We start from the raw sequence: 19,039 nt of genomic DNA on the forward strand, positions 1-19,039 counted from the left end.
TACATTCAATGTTATCCATGTAACCAGTATTAATATCCTGATACATTAATGTTATACACATAACCAGTATTAATATCCTGATACATTAATGTTATACACATAACCAGTATTAATATCCTGAAATACATTAATGTTATCCACATAACCAGTATAATATCCTGAAATACATTTAATGTTATCCACATAACCAGTATTAATATCCTGATACATTAATGTTATACACATAACCAGTATTAATATCCTGATACATTAATGTTATTTATTATATGCTCATTTTTTTCCCCGTTAACTTTGCATTGTCAGAATCGTTCAATATTACCTGATACTGAAGTCGCACAACAATACACATATAGCATTCACGTGCATAAAGGAACTACTTTCTATTGTAAACAAATAATGGACACAGACGCCAGCACTTTTGATTTTAGACCAACAAGTTGTTCTCCACCTTTTTTTTTTGACTGGCCAGTCAAACAAAAAAAAGGTAGAGAACAACTTGTTGGTCTATTTTGATTTGTACACAAATCATGTACATTCGCGTAAGAGGCTCTTTATGTTGTGGTTATTTCAATTTGTTTCTGAATGAACTAAAACATGTTTCGTGGACTGCAAAAACCCCCAGCTGTTTTGGCACATTCTGCATTGATACAATGTTACGGATTTAGACTAGCTACATTATATAACAGATGGAAGATAAGGTCCTTACAAATAAGAATGGCAAAATAAAATATACTTACAGTTTTACATACTGAATTTTCTCAAAATGTATTTTCTTAATTCTGCAAATCTGAATTACATGAGCCATGTCATAGGTTTTCAATCTAGATTACACATTTCTAAGTTGTGCTGTAATTTCAATGATAAGTGCAATTGCATCCTCCTTACTGCACTTAAAATGAAATAAGCATTAAATTCCATAGCGTCTTTTTGATAATTGCAATTGAAAGTCTTCATATTTTTCCTAGATTATGATTTCAAACACCCACTGACAGAAACAGAAACACATTTGCAGATGTAAACACACTTCTAACATGCCACTTCAATCCAATGTATTTCATGTATAATTTGCACAGATAAATCCAGTCCAAAATCACAAACTTTTGTCGAATCGAAACAAAATACCAAAATATATTCATTCCACATCAAATGGAAAAGTTGTTGCAATGCGCATTCATTCACAACATGACTGCAAATTTCAATTTTAAGCAGACACGCCATTTTCTTTCTTAAGTTATGTCGAGCGCGCGACTAAGTTCAAATTTATCTGGGCGGAGTTATGTGTGCATTAATAATGATGTTATTGTGTAATGACAAATCTGTGCTTGTGTATTTAGTTTGGAATATGGCATTCATTCTTTTACGTTGTTTCTTGTAGTGTATTTTGTTTATATAATTAAACCTTAGGTAGAATAAAAAGATGAGCACATAATAAAAAGGTTACTGCATTTGTATGGAAAAATATGAACTCGCTTTGTCGGAAGGATATACTGCACTCCCAATACATAACCAGTATTAATATCCTGAAATACATTTAATGTTATCCACATAACCAGTATAATATCCTGAAATACATTAATGTTATACACATAACCAGTATTAATATCCTGATACATTATTGTTATACACATAACCAGTATAATATCCTGAAATACATTAATGTTATCCACATAACCAGTATTAATATCCTGATACACTGTTATACACATAACCAGTATTAATATTCTGAAATACATTTATGTTATACACATAACCAGTATTAATATCTTGAAATAGATTAATGTTATCCACATAGCCAGTATTAATATCTTGAAATACATTAATGTTATACACATAACCAGTATTAATATCTTGAAATACATTAATGTTATCCACATACCCATTATTAATATCTTGAAATACATTAATGTTATCCACATAGCCAGTATTTATATCTTGAAATACATTAATGTTATCCACATAGCCAGTATTAATATTTTGAAATACATTAATGTTATCCACATAGCCAGTATTAATATCTTGAAATACATTAATGTTATCCACATAGCTAGTATAAATATCTTGAAATATATTAATTATATCATAAAATAACCATTATTAATATCCTGAAATATATTAATGGTATCGCCTGAATTCCATAAAAGACTCCACTGTCTTCATCTACAAAGGTATGGTTGAACAATCATCAAACTGCACAGAGCAAACTGTATGTTTGGGGAGATTACATCCGTAAGATTGAAAATACATTATCTGGAGAGGATTGGTTATATTGTTAGTACACAAACCTTTTAATTTTAAACTTTCATAACATGATGTAATGCATCTTTTTATATTCATCAGCTGAGAGAGATAACTTTCTCAACTCCGTTTGACAATAGGTACATATTTAAGCACGATTTTAATTTGTTAAAATTTACTGAAACAGGGATGTTCTATTATTATTATTATGATTATTATTATTATTATTTTTGTTATTATCATTATTATCATGTTGTTTCCATGCACTAAAACCAGTGAGGTTCTGAAAAGGTGTAAGATATGACTGTATAATTTGACTTTGAATAAGAATGTTTTTAACTTTAATTAAAATTACTGTCATCATTTCTTATGAATATCAACCAATGAATTACAGATGGAATTTTTAAGACAAAGTTACATAGAAGTGTAAACATTAGTAAGTATAAATTTTAACAACTGACTGTATAGGTTCCAAAAGATTCAGAGTGTCTCCGAGTTAAAGGCAGATCCATTTTGTTTTCAATGTGGAAGTGGCGCATGCCCATACTGTTTATGTGTAATCCTATTAGCCAATAGTATTTGGACAGGCTGTAAGTCAGAAATTATTTATCACACTGTGTGAAATTAAACAATTCTTACTGTATTAGTTTGAGGATACTACCACCACCTGGATATGAAGGTAAGATATGCTGCTGTAGCTATTTTTAGAAAAGCAAGTATAGACAGTACATGCATGATGGGTAAATCTTACCAGTGCGAAGGGATTTCCTCTTCACAGTAACTAGATAAATTAAAACTATGTTTACCTGGAGTCTAATTCATCTCTAAGTTTGACATTATTCAAATGATGAAAATAAATGTACAGAACAAGAAAAATGAACAACCTAAGATCTTTTCTCATTCCTCGACAGGAAATTTGTCAATTTTTTGGCAATCAATGCTGATGGGAGAGGACTATTTTATGACATTCAGCAAAAGATTGACAATGGACATCATGCTGTTCCAGGAACTTTCAATGTGCATAAATGTGATTTTGAACTCTCGATCATTTGAAGTAGTAATCCATAAATGTAATTCTGAATTTTGGATCATTTTCATTTGAATGCTTTCAGTAATCAGACTACACGGGCATACATTTTTTTTTTAAACTGCCTTCCCTGGGTACTGTGTATATTTAATTGGAATAGCCATTACATATTTGTATTTCATATTTATGATATATAATCTAGAGTGTAGTACTGGGTTAATTGCTGTTTTATATTTATAGATACTGTGATAAATCTATTTAGAATAAGATTTTATGGTTTACTGACCAACTCTTTTGAAAAAAAACAGACTAAAAATCCATACTGCCATTTTTGGACAAGATGCAGTATTTAAGTATCTCATCTGTTGCAGAATAGAAACCAAGTGGGTTTTTGGACTAAATGAATAAGACAAACACAATGTGAAAAAGATGGAAATTTATGAAATGAATTAATAAAGAAAAAAATATATGATGTAAAAATAGAATGATTCTCTCACGCTCTCAACATACGACTGACTCAAATCACTCTACACAACATTCACACATTGAAAATAAACCAAAAATATTAAATCAATATGAAGTACAGATCAAAGAAACATCATGGACTGCAGATACACTTCAAACAGTATTCTACACTACAAAAGAGATTCACATAATCTCAAATATGAACTCCAATTAAGATTCAAAATAATCTTGTGAACACGGCTAAGATTCAAAATAATCTGATGAATACAACGAAGACTCAAAATAATCTTATGAACACAATGAAGATTCAAAATAATCTTATGAACACAACTAAGATTCAAAATAATCTTATGAACATAAAAATACAATTGGAACAATAATTGAACCAAATGTATGCTTCTAGACCCCTTGTACAGTTGCACAATTCCTTGGGTTGGCCCACACTCTTATTGGCCGCTCGCACCCTTTATGGATCCACATGTACAGTCATACGTATACACACGTACAGACAGCATACAGCACCCTTTTGAATTTGCTACGTCTATGTCTGTGGCACAGACATACGTACATACATACGTATCAACAGCATGTAGCCTTAAATACTCTGGAAACTCCAGACAGCTCTAAACAACTTTAGATGGCTTCAGACAGCTCTAGTCGTATTCACTTTCACAATCAGAGTGACAGTCACAATCACAGCGACAGTCACAATCACAATGACAGTCACAATCACAGCGACAGTCACAATCACAGCGACAGTCACAATCAACTACAATAAAACCAAACTGGTCATAATAATAGTTTCTGTATAATCTCTAGATATATGATAATACTTTAACCTCTAATAGTGACTTGTAATTCAAAGTTCAAATCTGTGTTGTAATAAATGCATTATTACGCGATAAGACATTACAAACCGAATAAGCTTCGCATATCAAATGAAATGTAAATTTAGCACTTACCCCTATGGCTGAAGAACAATGGAGAGCATACACTCCTTGACATGATCTAAAATGCCCAGTAAAAATACCCGTGAATATCATGTTATTAATGTTCCTTCGTCACAAGTAATTTCTGGCGAGGTACATGTTAATACAGTCTCTTACCTGGAAAAACACGTATTCACCCTAGATAACGTTGTACGCATGTACAACGAGAAATAGTCAAAAAGTTCTCAGGATAAACCAAGTTATTTCTTTGCCTAATTCTGTGACAATACCTCCCCCCAAGAGAAAAAAAAATGTACACATTTCTTTTTTTAAAAAACCCTCACAGAATAAAAGAAAAATAACTACTAATAATATGTTACAATATTTACACGGTTATACTGCAATCTGGATTTTCTATACTGGGTAACAATTTATCCAAATTTCCAGTCATGCCCTACTCAAGTAGTCTGCCCCTTATATTTTCAACTCCTCTTATTGCCTCTACACGGAAGCAGTAAGGTTGTAGTGTCAGTGCCCAATGCATCAATCGAGCGCTAGCAAACTTGGCCTTGTTTAAATACAATAGGGGTTGGTGATCAGTCTGGAGAACGAAATCTCTCCCAAAAAGATATGCATGATACTTCCCAATTCCCCACACTACGGCCAAACACTCTATCTCAATAACAGAATAGTTTTTCTCCCTGGGTAGCAATTTCCTACTCGAGTAAGATACGGGTAGCTTATTGTTATCTTGTTCTTGCAGTAAAACTGCTCCCAACCCAGTTTCAGAGGCATCTGTTCTTAAAATAAAGGGTTTGCTAACATCTGGCAATTTTAATATAGGTGCACTGATTAGTTTCTCTTTCAGCGTGCAAAAAGCTCTATCTTGTGGCGGTCTACGCTCTACTTTGTCGTCGTCGATGACTGACGTACAAATGACATTCAAGACCCCTTTTTCTATATTGTCGCTTTGTCTCTTGATGTACAACTTAAGCATGTTAGCATGGAATGTCTTTAAATTACCGTCTATGTCAATTTTATAGTCCATGTCATTCTTGACCTCTTTAACTTCATAGGGACCTTTCCACTGGACTAGTAACTTATTTGTGCTAGTAGGAAGAAGCAATAGAACCTGATCTCCTACAAGAAATTTCCTATTTCACGCTCTGCAGTTATAATACTTGGCATATCTCGTCCCGATTTCATTAATTCGTCACGTGCCATCTGGCATTTACTTTCTAGTTTCTCTCGCAGATCTAACACGTACTGGTGGGTAGTTTTTATTTCCTCGCTCGCAACGTCACGTCACCTGTCCATAGTTCGCATAGTATCCGCATCAGGCCTCGAACTGTTCTTCCATACAGCAATTCGAAGGGTGAAAACCCTAAACTTTCTTGCGGTACTTCACGGTACGCAAACAGAACTGCGTTCAAATAGCGGTCCCAGTCTTGCGGACATTCCGCGCACATCTGTCGTAGCATATGTTTTAGGGTACCATTAAATTTCTCTACCAGTCCATTGTACATCGATGGTATGGGGTAGTGTTTAGCTGTTTGATAACAGCCTACTTATTTCACCCATGAGGTCGGAGGTGAATTGGGCGCCACAATCTGTAAGGATTTCTTCTGGCACCTCTACCCTACTGAAGATGACAACCAATGCTTCAGCCACACGTTCCATTTCAATAGTTGGTAACGCTATGGCTTTGGGATATCTGGTTGCATAATCCACAAGAGTAAGAATATACTGGTTCTTCCTTTCAGTAACTGGTTGTATTAGGCCTACAATATCCACCGCCACTCTTTTAAATGGTGTATCTATTAATGGCATCTGTAATAAGGGCACCCTTGTGACCCTTCCCTTACATACGGTTTTCTGGCATACGTCACAAGACCTACAGAACCATGTGACATTGTCATTAACACGAGGCCAGTAGAATTCAGCGACTACTCTGCTGGTGGTCTTCGCCTTACCTAGGTGTCCTGCCATGCTAGACTCTTGGGCCACCCTAAGTACTTGAGATCTGTATCTCTGGGGTACGACCCCTTGCCAATACCTCTTACCCTCCGGAGTGATAAACTCCCTATGAATTAGCTCATTCCTCTGAACGAATCTCGAGCTGCCCCCACCCCTGCAGTGTCTAATTGCACTGGAAGCGATTTTCTCAATAACAGTTTTGATGGATTCGTCATGTTCTTGTTCTCATTTGAATTCATCATGGGAAATTCCAGAGACTGATTCAGGGACTATTAATTTCTGAAACGCGTTTTTCTCTTGTCTGGTTTGCGCTCGCATTTCGACTGCCTGGGCCAAAGGTATCCTGAAATTTGCCATGGTTGGAAGATGGGAACCTTCAACATTACCGATCATCAGATCATAAATAGGGTTTTCCATACAAAGGGCATCTAAAGTTCCAGTTAGGAAAGGTGTTTCTACCATGATACTTGCTACGGGAATGCAACCGATCATCTGATCGAGTACCATACATTGGGACTCCCACCTGAGCATTTGGTTATCCTGCACGAGACTACGTTTGATCACTGCAACCGTGCAACCAGTGTCACGTAATGCTACGACTTCTTGACCGTTCACGAAACCTCTCGCGGTTGGTACTCGCGCTTTGGGGAAAAGACACGTGCCAAGTGTATGAATACCTGGTTCCACCTGCACCAGATTATCAGATATACTTTTACTCTGCATAGCCACGGTTACCTTATGCATAAGTCCCTTTCTTTTAGGACATTTTGCTTGAACATGACCCCATTCCTTACACAAGAAACATTGTATACCCTGACGACCTGTATCCCTACTTGCCTCAGCTGATTTCACAAGCTCCCTAGGCGTCGGTCTCATAGACCGGTTTCCAGACTTAAAATCTTTTGAAACCAAGTTCTGGGTTCCCCCCATGAGCCTTGGCATAGAAATCGGCTTGTTTAACCATATCCTGTATGTTTGAATAGACTTTCTCTTTCAGAAACTGACTTAGTTCCCACCCAACTGTGTTCAACAATTGATCTCTGAGCAAGAAATCAGTCAACCCTTCAAACGTTTTCACTGCTTTGCCGCATTCAATCCACCACTGAAAATAGTTCGCTATTCTAACGATGAACTGATCAAAGGTTTCTCCCTTCCGTGAACTTTTTACGGAAACCCTGTTCAGTCAGCTCGTACCTTTTTAAAAGTGCTTCCTTCAGGACGTCATATTTGAACACACCATCTCTAGGAAGCTGTGAGTACACATCCAGCGCTTTGCCTTTTAATAAAGCACTGAGATGCAGTGCCCAGTCATTTCGACTCCACTTCTGGTTCTCGGCACACCATTCAAACCAATGTAGATAACTATCCATGTTATCTTTTTCATCGTCAAAGGGGGGTAATTTGGAACCCTTTAATTTACTAGAGGCAGAATCGTGTTCTCCTTTTCTAGCTGTTACTAACTCTACCTTATGTTCATGATCTCGTTGCCTTAATCTTTCTTCTACCTCCAAAGCTTCTAACCTTGCATGTTTTTCTAACTCTGTCTTCTCCCTCTCAGCTCCCCTTTCCCATTCTATCCTTTCCTTTTTGGCCTGTTTTTCGAGTTCTATCTTTTCCTTCTCTAATTCTGCCTGCCTTTCCTCTGTTTCCCTTTTTTCCCTTTCAAGTTGTTTGGTCACTTCCATCTCCTTTACCCTTCCATCCCTCTCCCGGGCTTGTTCTTCCCTTTCTAATTCCCTCGCCTTTACCCTTTCATCCCTCTCCCAGGCTTGTTCTTCTTTAATAAATTCCCATAAACTTTCTCTCTCATACCCAAGTTCTTTGCCTAAGGCCACCAAGTCCTTAAGGGATGACATGATTAATAGTAACAAAACAAATTTAATTTTACAAAAGAATATATTCCTGATGAAGGCAACCAAAACAAAATGAATATGTATTTATACTAGACCCACAGACCTAGAACTAAACAAAATAAACACCTACTTGAAGATTATCTTGTCAAGAAGGTCACACTCGAATATAAACAATAAGTGTAGACTTTCACAAACAAGATGATGATGATTCACTTAATCCAAAGATTCCACTTCTGACACCATTGTTGCAGAATAGAAACCGAGTGGGCTTTTGTACTAAATGAATAAGACAAACACAATGTGAGAAAGATGGAAATTTATGAAATGTATTAATAAAAAAAAGAATATATGATGTAAAAATATAATGATTATCTCACGCTCTCAACATACAACTGACTCAAATCACTCTACACAACATTCACACATTGAAAATAAACCAAAAATATTAAATCAATACGAAGTACAGATCCAAGAAACATCACGGACTGCAGATACGCTTCAAACAGTATTCTACACTACAAGAGAGATTCACATAATCTCAAATATGAGCTCTGATTAAGATTCAAAATAATCTTATGAACACAGCTAAGATTCAAAATAACCTTATGAACACAATGAAGATTCAAAATAATCTTAAGAACAACGAAGATTCAAAATAATCTTATCAACACAACGAAGATTCAAAATAATCTTATGAACACAACTAAGATTCAAAATAATCTTATGAACACAACTAAGATTCAAAATAATCTTATGAACACAACTAAGATTCAAAATAATCTTATCAACACAATGAAGATTCAAAATAATCTTATGAACACAACTAAGATTCAAAATAATCTTATGAACACAACGAAGATTCAAAATAATCTTATGAACAACGAAGATTCAAAATGATCTTATGAACACAACTAAGATTCAAAATAATCTTATGAACATAAAAATACAATTGGAACAATAATTGAACCAAACGTATGCTTCTAGACCCCTTGTACAGTCGCACGAATCATTGGGTTGGCCCACACTCTTAACGGCCGCTCGCACCCTTTATGGATCCACCACATGTACAGTCATACGTATACACACATACAGACAGCATACAGCACCCTTTTGAATTTGCTACATATACGTCCGTGGCACAGACTACGTACATACATACATACGTATCGACAGCATGCAGCCTTAAATACTCTGGAAACTCCAGACAGCTCTAAACAATTTTAGACAGCTTCAGACAGCTCTAGTCATGTTCACAGTCACAATCACAGTGACAGTAACAATCACAGCGACAGTCACAATCAGAGTGACAGTCACAATCACAGCAACAGTCACAATCATAATGAGTCACAATCACAGCAACAGTCATAATCACAGCGACAGTCACAATCAACTACAATAAAACCAAATTGGTCATAATAATAGTTTCTGTATAATCTCTAGATATGTGATAATACTTTAACATCTAATAGTGACTTGTAATTCAAAGTTCAAATCTGCATTGTAATAAATGCATTATTACGCGATAAGACATTACAAACCGAACAAGCCTCGCATATCAAATGAAATGTAAATTTAACACTTACTCCTATGGCTGGAGAACAATGGAAAGCGTACACTCCTTGACGAAATTGATCTTATTTAAATCCATAGGAGAGTGAGCAAAAGTCAGGGTAAAATACCCGTGCATATCATGTTATTAATGTTCCTTCGTCACAAGTAATTTCTGGCGAGGTACATGTTAATACAGTCACTTACCTAGAAAAACACGTATTCACCCTAGATAACGTTGTATGCATGTACAACGAGAAATAGTCAAATAGTTCTAAGGCAAAACCAAGTTATTTCTTTGCCTAATTCTGTGACATGATCCATCCAAGTTTTTACCTTCTATATTTCCTGGTCTGAATGTTTTTATTTAAAGAGGTAGTAAATAAATAAAAAATTGGTTAGCACAAGCAGTAAATTTCACATTTTTAACAAAAGTTATAAATTTGTAATCTTTTTATAAAAAGTAAAAGTTGTCATATTAGAAAAAGGAATGGATAAAAGTCTTTAAACCAGCAAGTTATATAGAATATTTGTTGCTCTGCCCCCTTTCCATGGACCATATGCTGTATTTCTGCTATTGGTCTGCATGGCTACTGAATGAAGGGAAGACCTAATAATACCACAGTATGAAAGAAAAAGAGTGCAACGAGAACTAGACAATAAATCAGAAGAGAAGAATACATGGAATAGGTGAAATGTTCTAAAATAGAAGACTGGGGTCATATATAACCAAATTTGCATAATTTAAGTGTCTATCGGATCATATTACCATATTCTTATTTGTACACATTAGTCTGAATACCTAAACTGATAATAGCAATAAAGTCTGGATGAATGATATAACAGCTGTTATTAATGGAGTCAAAACACATGTACCCAATAATCTGGTTTAAATCAATAATTTTGCTCACGTCGCTTAATGCGTGTCAGATGAAATCCATTTAATTTTCTTAATACGTGTGTGGACTAACCTAAATGACCTGGACATTGTGACTATTCATTTGACTATTCTCTTATCATTTGAATAGTGTTATGTATATTTGATTTAATTTAACTGGTTGTTTGTTAGTTTTTATTTTCAATTTTATTCCATTACATGCTACTGTAATGTAATATTGTTTATTGGACTTGATTTTTTTAAAAATTAAGTTCAGTTCTGTTTGACCTGACTATTCATTGACAAACACCTAATAATAGAAACACTGTATCTAGTTTCTGACCTTAATTCAGAACCAGTGACAGTTTTAGTAAACAATATTTTAAAAATTTCTTTCTCAGAGTAAGAATTATAAGTTAAGTCAAGGCCATACCTGGATGACATGATAATTATCATGTAACAAACTTCCATTCCTTCTGGAAAGATGAACTCTTGACCTCCATCTGGTAATCTGTTTTGCATCTTAGTTGGACCTATTACTAATGTTTTGAGAAAGAATAGTCAGTCGTGCCTTAACACTTGAGATGTCAAGGTGTATTATGTTATTGTCCAGTTTGGGCTAATTATTTTATTTTCTTCAAATTATTTTGAATTCAAGCGATTCTTTTCCCTGGAAATACTAGTGCTCTAAATTAATTCTTGGACAAGGATATTTATCAAAATTTATACAGAATTCAAAAACTGGAATAATATTTCCTGTGATTCAGAAAGAGACTGTTGACAATGCAGCACTCTGCAGGTTATAACAGATGTCATCATCTTCCATTTTGGATTTCATCAGGATTTGAACTCAGTTTCATTCAGGACTTTATGTTACTAGGAATTCTATTTTTTAATTCTTGGATCATTTTTGGATTTGATTCATAAAACCATAAGTTCTTTTATTCTCATTTTTCACTTGATGTTCTGGGGAAATAAATTATTTTTTAAATTTTACAAAACTTGTTGTCTTCACTCTTTTCTGTTATTTTTTGGAAAAGCCTAGACTCGTAACAATAGCTATTAGAACATGGTCCAACACTGTGACAGTCCATCAGATTCAGGACCTGGTCCAACATTGTGAAAGTCCATCTGAACAGTTATTAGGACATGGTTCAATATTGTGATAGTTCATCTAAATAGTTATTAGGACTTGGTTGACATTGTGACAGTCCATATAAATAGGTATTAGGACCTGGTTCAACATTGTGAAAGTCCATATGAATTATAAGTTATTAGGACCTGGTTCAACATTGTGACAGTCCACATGAATAGTTATTAGGACCTGATCCAACATTGTGACTGTTCATTTGAAAAGTTATTAGGATGCCGCCCAACATTGAAACAATCATACAACATACTAGCTCCATTCAATACAATACCTATTTCACAAGTGGACCAGACTCATGAATATTTGATTTGACAGTCATACTAACAGGCCATTAAGGTCGGCATATATCTTTTACAAACTAATGCTAACAAAAATGAATGAACAAATATCTCTATCAAAATTTCATATCCATCTGGCATATATGCAGTCTAAAAGATGTCACGATCTGGCATGAATTCAGTCTAAAGCATGCCACTAACTGATATGAACACAGTCTAAAACATGTCACTATCTGATATGCATACAGTCTAAAACATGTGACTATCTGATATGCATTCAGCCTAAAAACAGGTAACTATCTGACATACATTCAGCCTACAACATGTCACTGTCTGACATGCATTCAGTCTAAAACATGTCACTATCTTATATGCATTCAGCCTTAAAAAAACATGTCACTATCCAATATGCACTCAGACTAAAACATGTCACTATCTGACATTCATTCAGTCTTAAACATGTCACAATCTGACATGCATTCAGTCTAAAATATATCAAGAAATTTAAGAAAGTATCGTAAGCATTATTTGTACAAAATGGACAAATACAGCAAATGCTTCTCTACCTAAAGTCCTTCAAAAATTGATTTTATATAAAAAGTTGTGTACCATGAAAATATCATGCCATATTATTATCACCATCATGAGCCTAGTCTGAATTTAAAACCATCAAAACATTTTTATTAAATGTCTACATAATACTTACCATCTCTGAAATCTAAAATTTACCATGGTACATAAATGTATTACAGGACTTCAGCTCCTAAATTAGCCAGGTGAAAATTTCTTGGTACACAGTAATGAATAAAAGATAATAAGGCAAGCACTGGCATACAGCTGTTGATGAGAATGAAAAATAAAACATCAATAACAAATTTAAATTGATCCAACAAGCATACTGTAAACAGAACATTACATGCCTATCCTGTGTTTAACTGTGCTCTGTGTAGAAACTGGTACTTGATCTTCATTCAATCAGTGTCCTTGACCTTTGACCTTTTTACCCCGAAAGTATAAAGCTTCTTCATTTCCCCAAGTGCAAGCTATCTACAAAGTTGGCTCCAGGTCTGTTATGCAGAACTAATGTTATTCTGCAGAAACCATTTTTCATCTTTCAAGCACATTTTAACCCCCAAGTGCTAGGGTTCTCTCTCACCTCATGTGCTTGTCATCCACAAAGTTTAGAAGTGGTAGATGGTGGCAGAATCAAGTTATTGCGCAGAAATAATTTCTTTCAGTCAGTGATCTTGATCTTTCAGCTTTTGACCAAAAATCAAAAGAGTCCTTCCTAAGCACAAGTGTAAGCAAATCCTGAAGTTTGGTAACTGCAGACGGTGGACAACTCCAGTTAGTGTGCATTCACAAAACTGGTAAGACAGCTGAATGGATGGAAAACATGATAACATATTATGCTCTGCCTTATAGCAGGCATATCAAAACAAGTTCTGAGAGAATGATTTTTTTAAAAAGTGCACATACTATGAACCAAATAATGATCCAATGTATACTGGCAATGCTAAAATAAGAGCCATCTAAAAAAAAGATAGTAGCCCCCCTATGGCCAATAACCCTAAACATTATACTACTCATGCTAGTAGCCCCTTATGGCTAATAACCCTCAACTTAATACTACTCATGCTAGTAGTCCCCTATTGCCACTATCCCTCAACTTTCTACTTTTTATGCTAATAGCCCCTTATGGCCAATAACCCTCAACTTTATACTATTTATGCTAGTATCCCCTTATGGCTAATAACCCTTAAATTTATACTATTTATGCTAGTAGCCCCCTATGGCCAATAACCCTAAACTTTATACTACTCATGCTAGTAGTCCCTTGTGGCCACTATCCCTCAACTTTATACTATTTATGCTAGTAGCCCCTTATGGCCACTATCCCTCAACTTTAGACTATTTTTGCTAGTAGCCACTTATGGCTAATAACCCTCAACTTTATAATATGTATGCTAGTAGCCCCCTATGGCCAATAACCCTAAACTTTATACTACTGATGCTAGTAGTCCCCTATGGTCAATAACCCTAAACGTTATACTACTCATGCTAGTAGTCCCCTATGGCCACTATATCTCAACTTTATACTATTTATGCTAGTAGCCCCTTATGGCTAATAACCCTCAACTTTATACTATTTATGCTAGTAGCCCCCTATGGCCAATAACCCTAAACTTTATACTACTCATGCTAGTAGTCCCCTATGGCCACTATCCCTCAACTTTATACTAGTTTTGCTACTAGCCCCTTATGGCCACTATCCCTCAACTTTATACTATTTTTGCTAGTAGCCCCTTATGGCCACTATCCCTCAAATTTATACTATTTTTGCTAGTAGCCCCTTATGGCTAATAACCCTCAACATTATACTATTTATACTAGTAGCCCCCCTATGGCCAATAACCCAAAACATTATACTACTCATGCTAGTAGTCCCCTATGGCCAATAACCCTCAATTCTACAGTATTTATGCTAGTAGTCCCCTATAGCCAAAAACCCTAAACTTTATACTATTCATGCTAGTAGTCCCCTATGGCCAAAAATCCTAAAATTTATACTATTCATACTAGTAGTCCCCTATGGCCAATAACCCTCAATTCTACACTATTTATGCTAGTAGTCCCCTATGGCCAATGCCCTAAACTTTATACTATTATTGCTAGCTGCCCCCTGTAGCCAATAACCCTCAACTCTACACTATTTATGCTAGTAGTCCCCTATGGCCAATAACCCTAAACTTTATACTATTCATGCTAGTAGTCCCCTATGGCCAATAACCCTAAACTTTATACTACTCATGCTAGCAGTCCCCTATGGCCACTATCCCTCAACTTTATACTAGTTTTGCTACTAGCCCCTTATGGCCACTATCCCTCAACTTTATACTATTTTTGCAAGTAGCCCCCTATGGCCAATAAGCCTCAACTTTATACTATTTTTGCTAGTAGAACACTACGGCCAATAACCCTTAACTTTATACTACTCTTGCTAGTAGTCCCCTATGGCCAATAATCCTAAACTTTATACTAGTCATGCTTGCAGTCCCCTATGGCCACTATCCCTCAACTTTATATTATTTTTGCTAGCAGTCCCCTATTACTAATAACCCTAAACATTATGCTACTCTTGCTAGTAGTCCCCTATGGCCAATAACCTTAAACTTTATATTATTTTTGCTAGTAGCCCCTATGGCTAATAACCCTCAATTTTATAATATTTATGCTAGTAGCTCTTATGGCCAATAACCCTAAACTTTATACTACTCATGCTAGTAGTCCCTTATGGCCAATAACCCTAAACTTTATACTATTTCTGCTAGTAACCCTTTTATACTATTTTTGCTAGTACCCCCCTATGGCCAATAACCCTCAACTTTACACTATTTATGCTAGTAGTCCCCCATGGCCAATAACTCTAAATTTTATTCTATTTTTGCTAGTAGCCTCCTATAGCCACTATCCCTCAACTTTATACTATGTATGCTAGTAGTCCCCCATGGCCAATAACCCTAAACTTTATGCTACTCATGCTAGTAGTCCCCTATGGCCAATAACCCTTAACATTATACTATTTATGCTAGTAGTCCCCTATGGCTAATAACCCTAAAATTTATACTATTCGTGCTATGCTAGTAGACACATATGGCCAAATAACCCTTAACTTTTTACTATTTATGGTAGTAGCCCACTATGGCCAATAATCCTAAAATTTATACTACTCATGCTAGTAGGCCCTTATGTCCAATAACCCAAAACTTTATAATATTTATGCTAGCAGCACATGGTCAATAACCCTGAACTTTATACTATTTATGCTAGTAGACCCCTATGGCTAATAACCCTGAACTTTATACTATTTATGCTAGTAGACCCCTATGGCCAATAACCCTAAACTATATACTGCTCATGCTAGTAGCCCCCATGGCCAATAACCCTAAACTTAACACTCCTCATGCGAGTAGCCCCCCATGGCTAATAACCCTCAATTTTATACTACCTTTGCAAGTAGCCCCTATTGCCAATAACCCTTAAGTTTAAACTATTTATGCTAGTAGACCCCTATGGCTAATAACCCTCAATTTTATACTATTTTTGCTAGTAGTCCCTATGGCTAATAACCCTCAATTTTATACTATTTATGCTACACATTATTTCCATATTTCCATAGTAACATTTCTTTTTAAAAATGAATATAGACATCCTAAATATCACAATTCAGATCCTAGCAACTTGTTTGATTTGGGAGTTATGTTGTTGTTGTTGTTGTAGGGTTTAACGTCATTTTTCAGCACACGATAGGCTATACATGGCAGCCAGTATTAATGGTGGAGGAAGAACCCAGGAAAACCCCAGAAAGAACCACCGACCCACTGCGAGTTATGTTATGAGACACAAAATATGTATGAACAAACTGACAGACAGATGGATTATGGGGGATAATTATTTAATTGTACTTTACACACATGATGATCTATATTAACTGTACTTACACATGGCAAAGTTTCATAAGAGATGAGAATATTCTTGGATACTACACTAACATACTTGAAGTAATGAAGCATGTGACTTAAGTCTTTTGCATTTTTTGAACTTGACATTAAGTTAGTGTTAAATCAGCACTATATAGGCTGGATTGTGTTCACGTGTCGTTAAACCATATACCTACTGACCCACCTATATACAAGCACGTTTAAAGTGGACTAATAATTATTATGGAATCCTCAGGACAATTTTATATATAAGATACAAGTAAAAGCTTACATGAAAGATCTTTCTCATTGTTCTCTAAATTCAAAGACTTTTTATGCAGAAATTTCTGATGACTCATCTGCTTCCATTCCAAAGCAAGGGCAGACAATTCTCTTTTAATCAGCTCAAATGGCAGGAACTCTAACCAAGGAGTCTATGGAAGATACAAAAGTTTAAACAACAGATTAAGAACACTGCAACAACAATAACAAATATTAACTAGAGAAATGGCAAGGAATTTGCATACGTAAATAAAGTCCTTTCCCTCTTGCATTCCAACCCAACACCATGATTGGACATAAATCTATTGTAAAATTAATTTCCATAACTCTTCCGAAAATAGTGGGAGTATTTGTTAACAGGAGAAGCACTATATACCCGGCGACCAGAGAGGTGGGTGTAAGAACACAGCTGTAAATATTTCATCAATACTAGAATAATAATTCAAAAGCAAAATGATTCTTCTGAACTAAGAGAAATAATTTGTGCTATGAACAGCTCACAAACTATAGGAAATCAGTATTTACATTTTCCGAATGTCTCCAGTTTTAATATGTACATTAGGTAGCAAATATGTTATAAAAATGACTCAAATTCAAACAAACTTGTTGTCTTACTATAATTGCAAAAATTCTTAATGAAGTACATTTAAATGTATGCAAGTTTGTATTTTATGGCTTTCTGTTTGGTTCTCTTGTCCTATCTAAATGGAACTCAACATAATACAATGCAACAGAGGCAGCTCAACACAGCTTACAATGGCTACAACACTAAATGGAACTCAACATAATACAAAGCATATGGCAGTTTAACACAACTTACAATGATTACAACACTAAATGGAACTCTACATAAAACAAAGCACCAGAGGCAGTTCAACACAACTTACAATGGTTGCAACACTAAAAGGAACTTGACATAACAGAAAGCAACAGAGGCAGCTCAACACAACTTGCAATGGTCACAACATTAAAAGGAAACCAATATAATACAAAGCAACAGAGGCAGCTCAACACAACTTACAGTGGCTACATCACTAAAAGGAACTTGACATAATACAAAGCAATAGAGGCAGTTCAACATGTCTTACAATGGCTACAACACTAAATGGAACTCTACATAATACAAAGCAATAGAGGCAGTTCAACATACTTTATAATGGTTACAACACTAAATCAAACTCTACAAATACAAAGCAACAGAGGCAGCTGAACACAACTTACAATAGCTACAACACTAAATGAAACCTGGCATAATGCAAAGCAACAGGGGCAGCTCCACATATTTTATAATGGTTAAACACTAAATGGAACTCAACATAATACAAAGCAACAGAGGCAACTCAACACAACTTACAATGCTACAACACTAAATGGAACTTGACATAATAGAAAGCAACAGAGGCAGCTCAACACAACTTGCAATGGCCACAACATTAAAAGGAAACCAATATAATACAAAGCAACAGAGGCAGCTCAACATAACTTACAATGGCTACAACACTAAATGGAACTCTACATAATACAAAGCAACAGAGGCAGTTCAACACAACTTACAATGGCTACAAAAATAAACGGAACTCGACATGTACAAAGCAACAGAGGCAGTTCAATACAACTTACAATGGTTACAATACCAAATGGAACTCTACATAACACAAAGCAACAGAGGCAGTTCAATACAACTTACAATGGCTAAAACACTAAAAGGCACTTGACATAATACAAAGCAACAGAGGCAGCTCAACACAACTTACAATGGCTACAACACTAAATGGAACTCAACATAATACAAAGCAACAGAGGCAGCTCAACACAACTTACAATGGCTACGACACTAAATGGAACTCAACATAATACAAAGCAACAGAGGCAGCTCAACACAACTTACAATGGCTACAACACTAAAAGGAACTCTACATAATACAAAGCAACAGAGG

The 19,039-nt window shown here is 35.4% G+C and overlaps 1 protein-coding gene across 3 annotated transcripts in view; it reads right to left on the reverse strand.

The window, feature by feature from the left end:
- LOC149796144 (ectopic P granules protein 5 homolog) overlaps positions 1-19,039 on the reverse strand; it is a 262,648-nt gene that overhangs the window by 82,918 nt on the left and 160,691 nt on the right. For 2 of the 3 annotated variants that reach the window (XM_089966057.1, XM_089966058.1), the window contains exons 28-29: positions 17,113-17,254; positions 2,987-3,016 (exon numbers count right to left, since the gene is read on the reverse strand). In XM_089966057.1, coding sequence (XP_089822183.1) covers positions 2,987-3,016; positions 17,113-17,254 — 172 coding nt within the window. The remainder of the gene's footprint in view (positions 1-2,986; positions 3,017-17,112; positions 17,255-19,039) is intronic. The other variant, XM_089966059.1, reaches the window with a different exon arrangement.

The sequence above is a fragment of the Sinohyriopsis cumingii genome, chromosome 7 (genome assembly GCF_028554795.1).
Source record: "Sinohyriopsis cumingii isolate HCF-2022 chromosome 7, ASM2855479v2, whole genome shotgun sequence".
Classification (NCBI taxonomy): Eukaryota; Metazoa; Mollusca; class Bivalvia; order Unionida; family Unionidae; genus Sinohyriopsis; species Sinohyriopsis cumingii.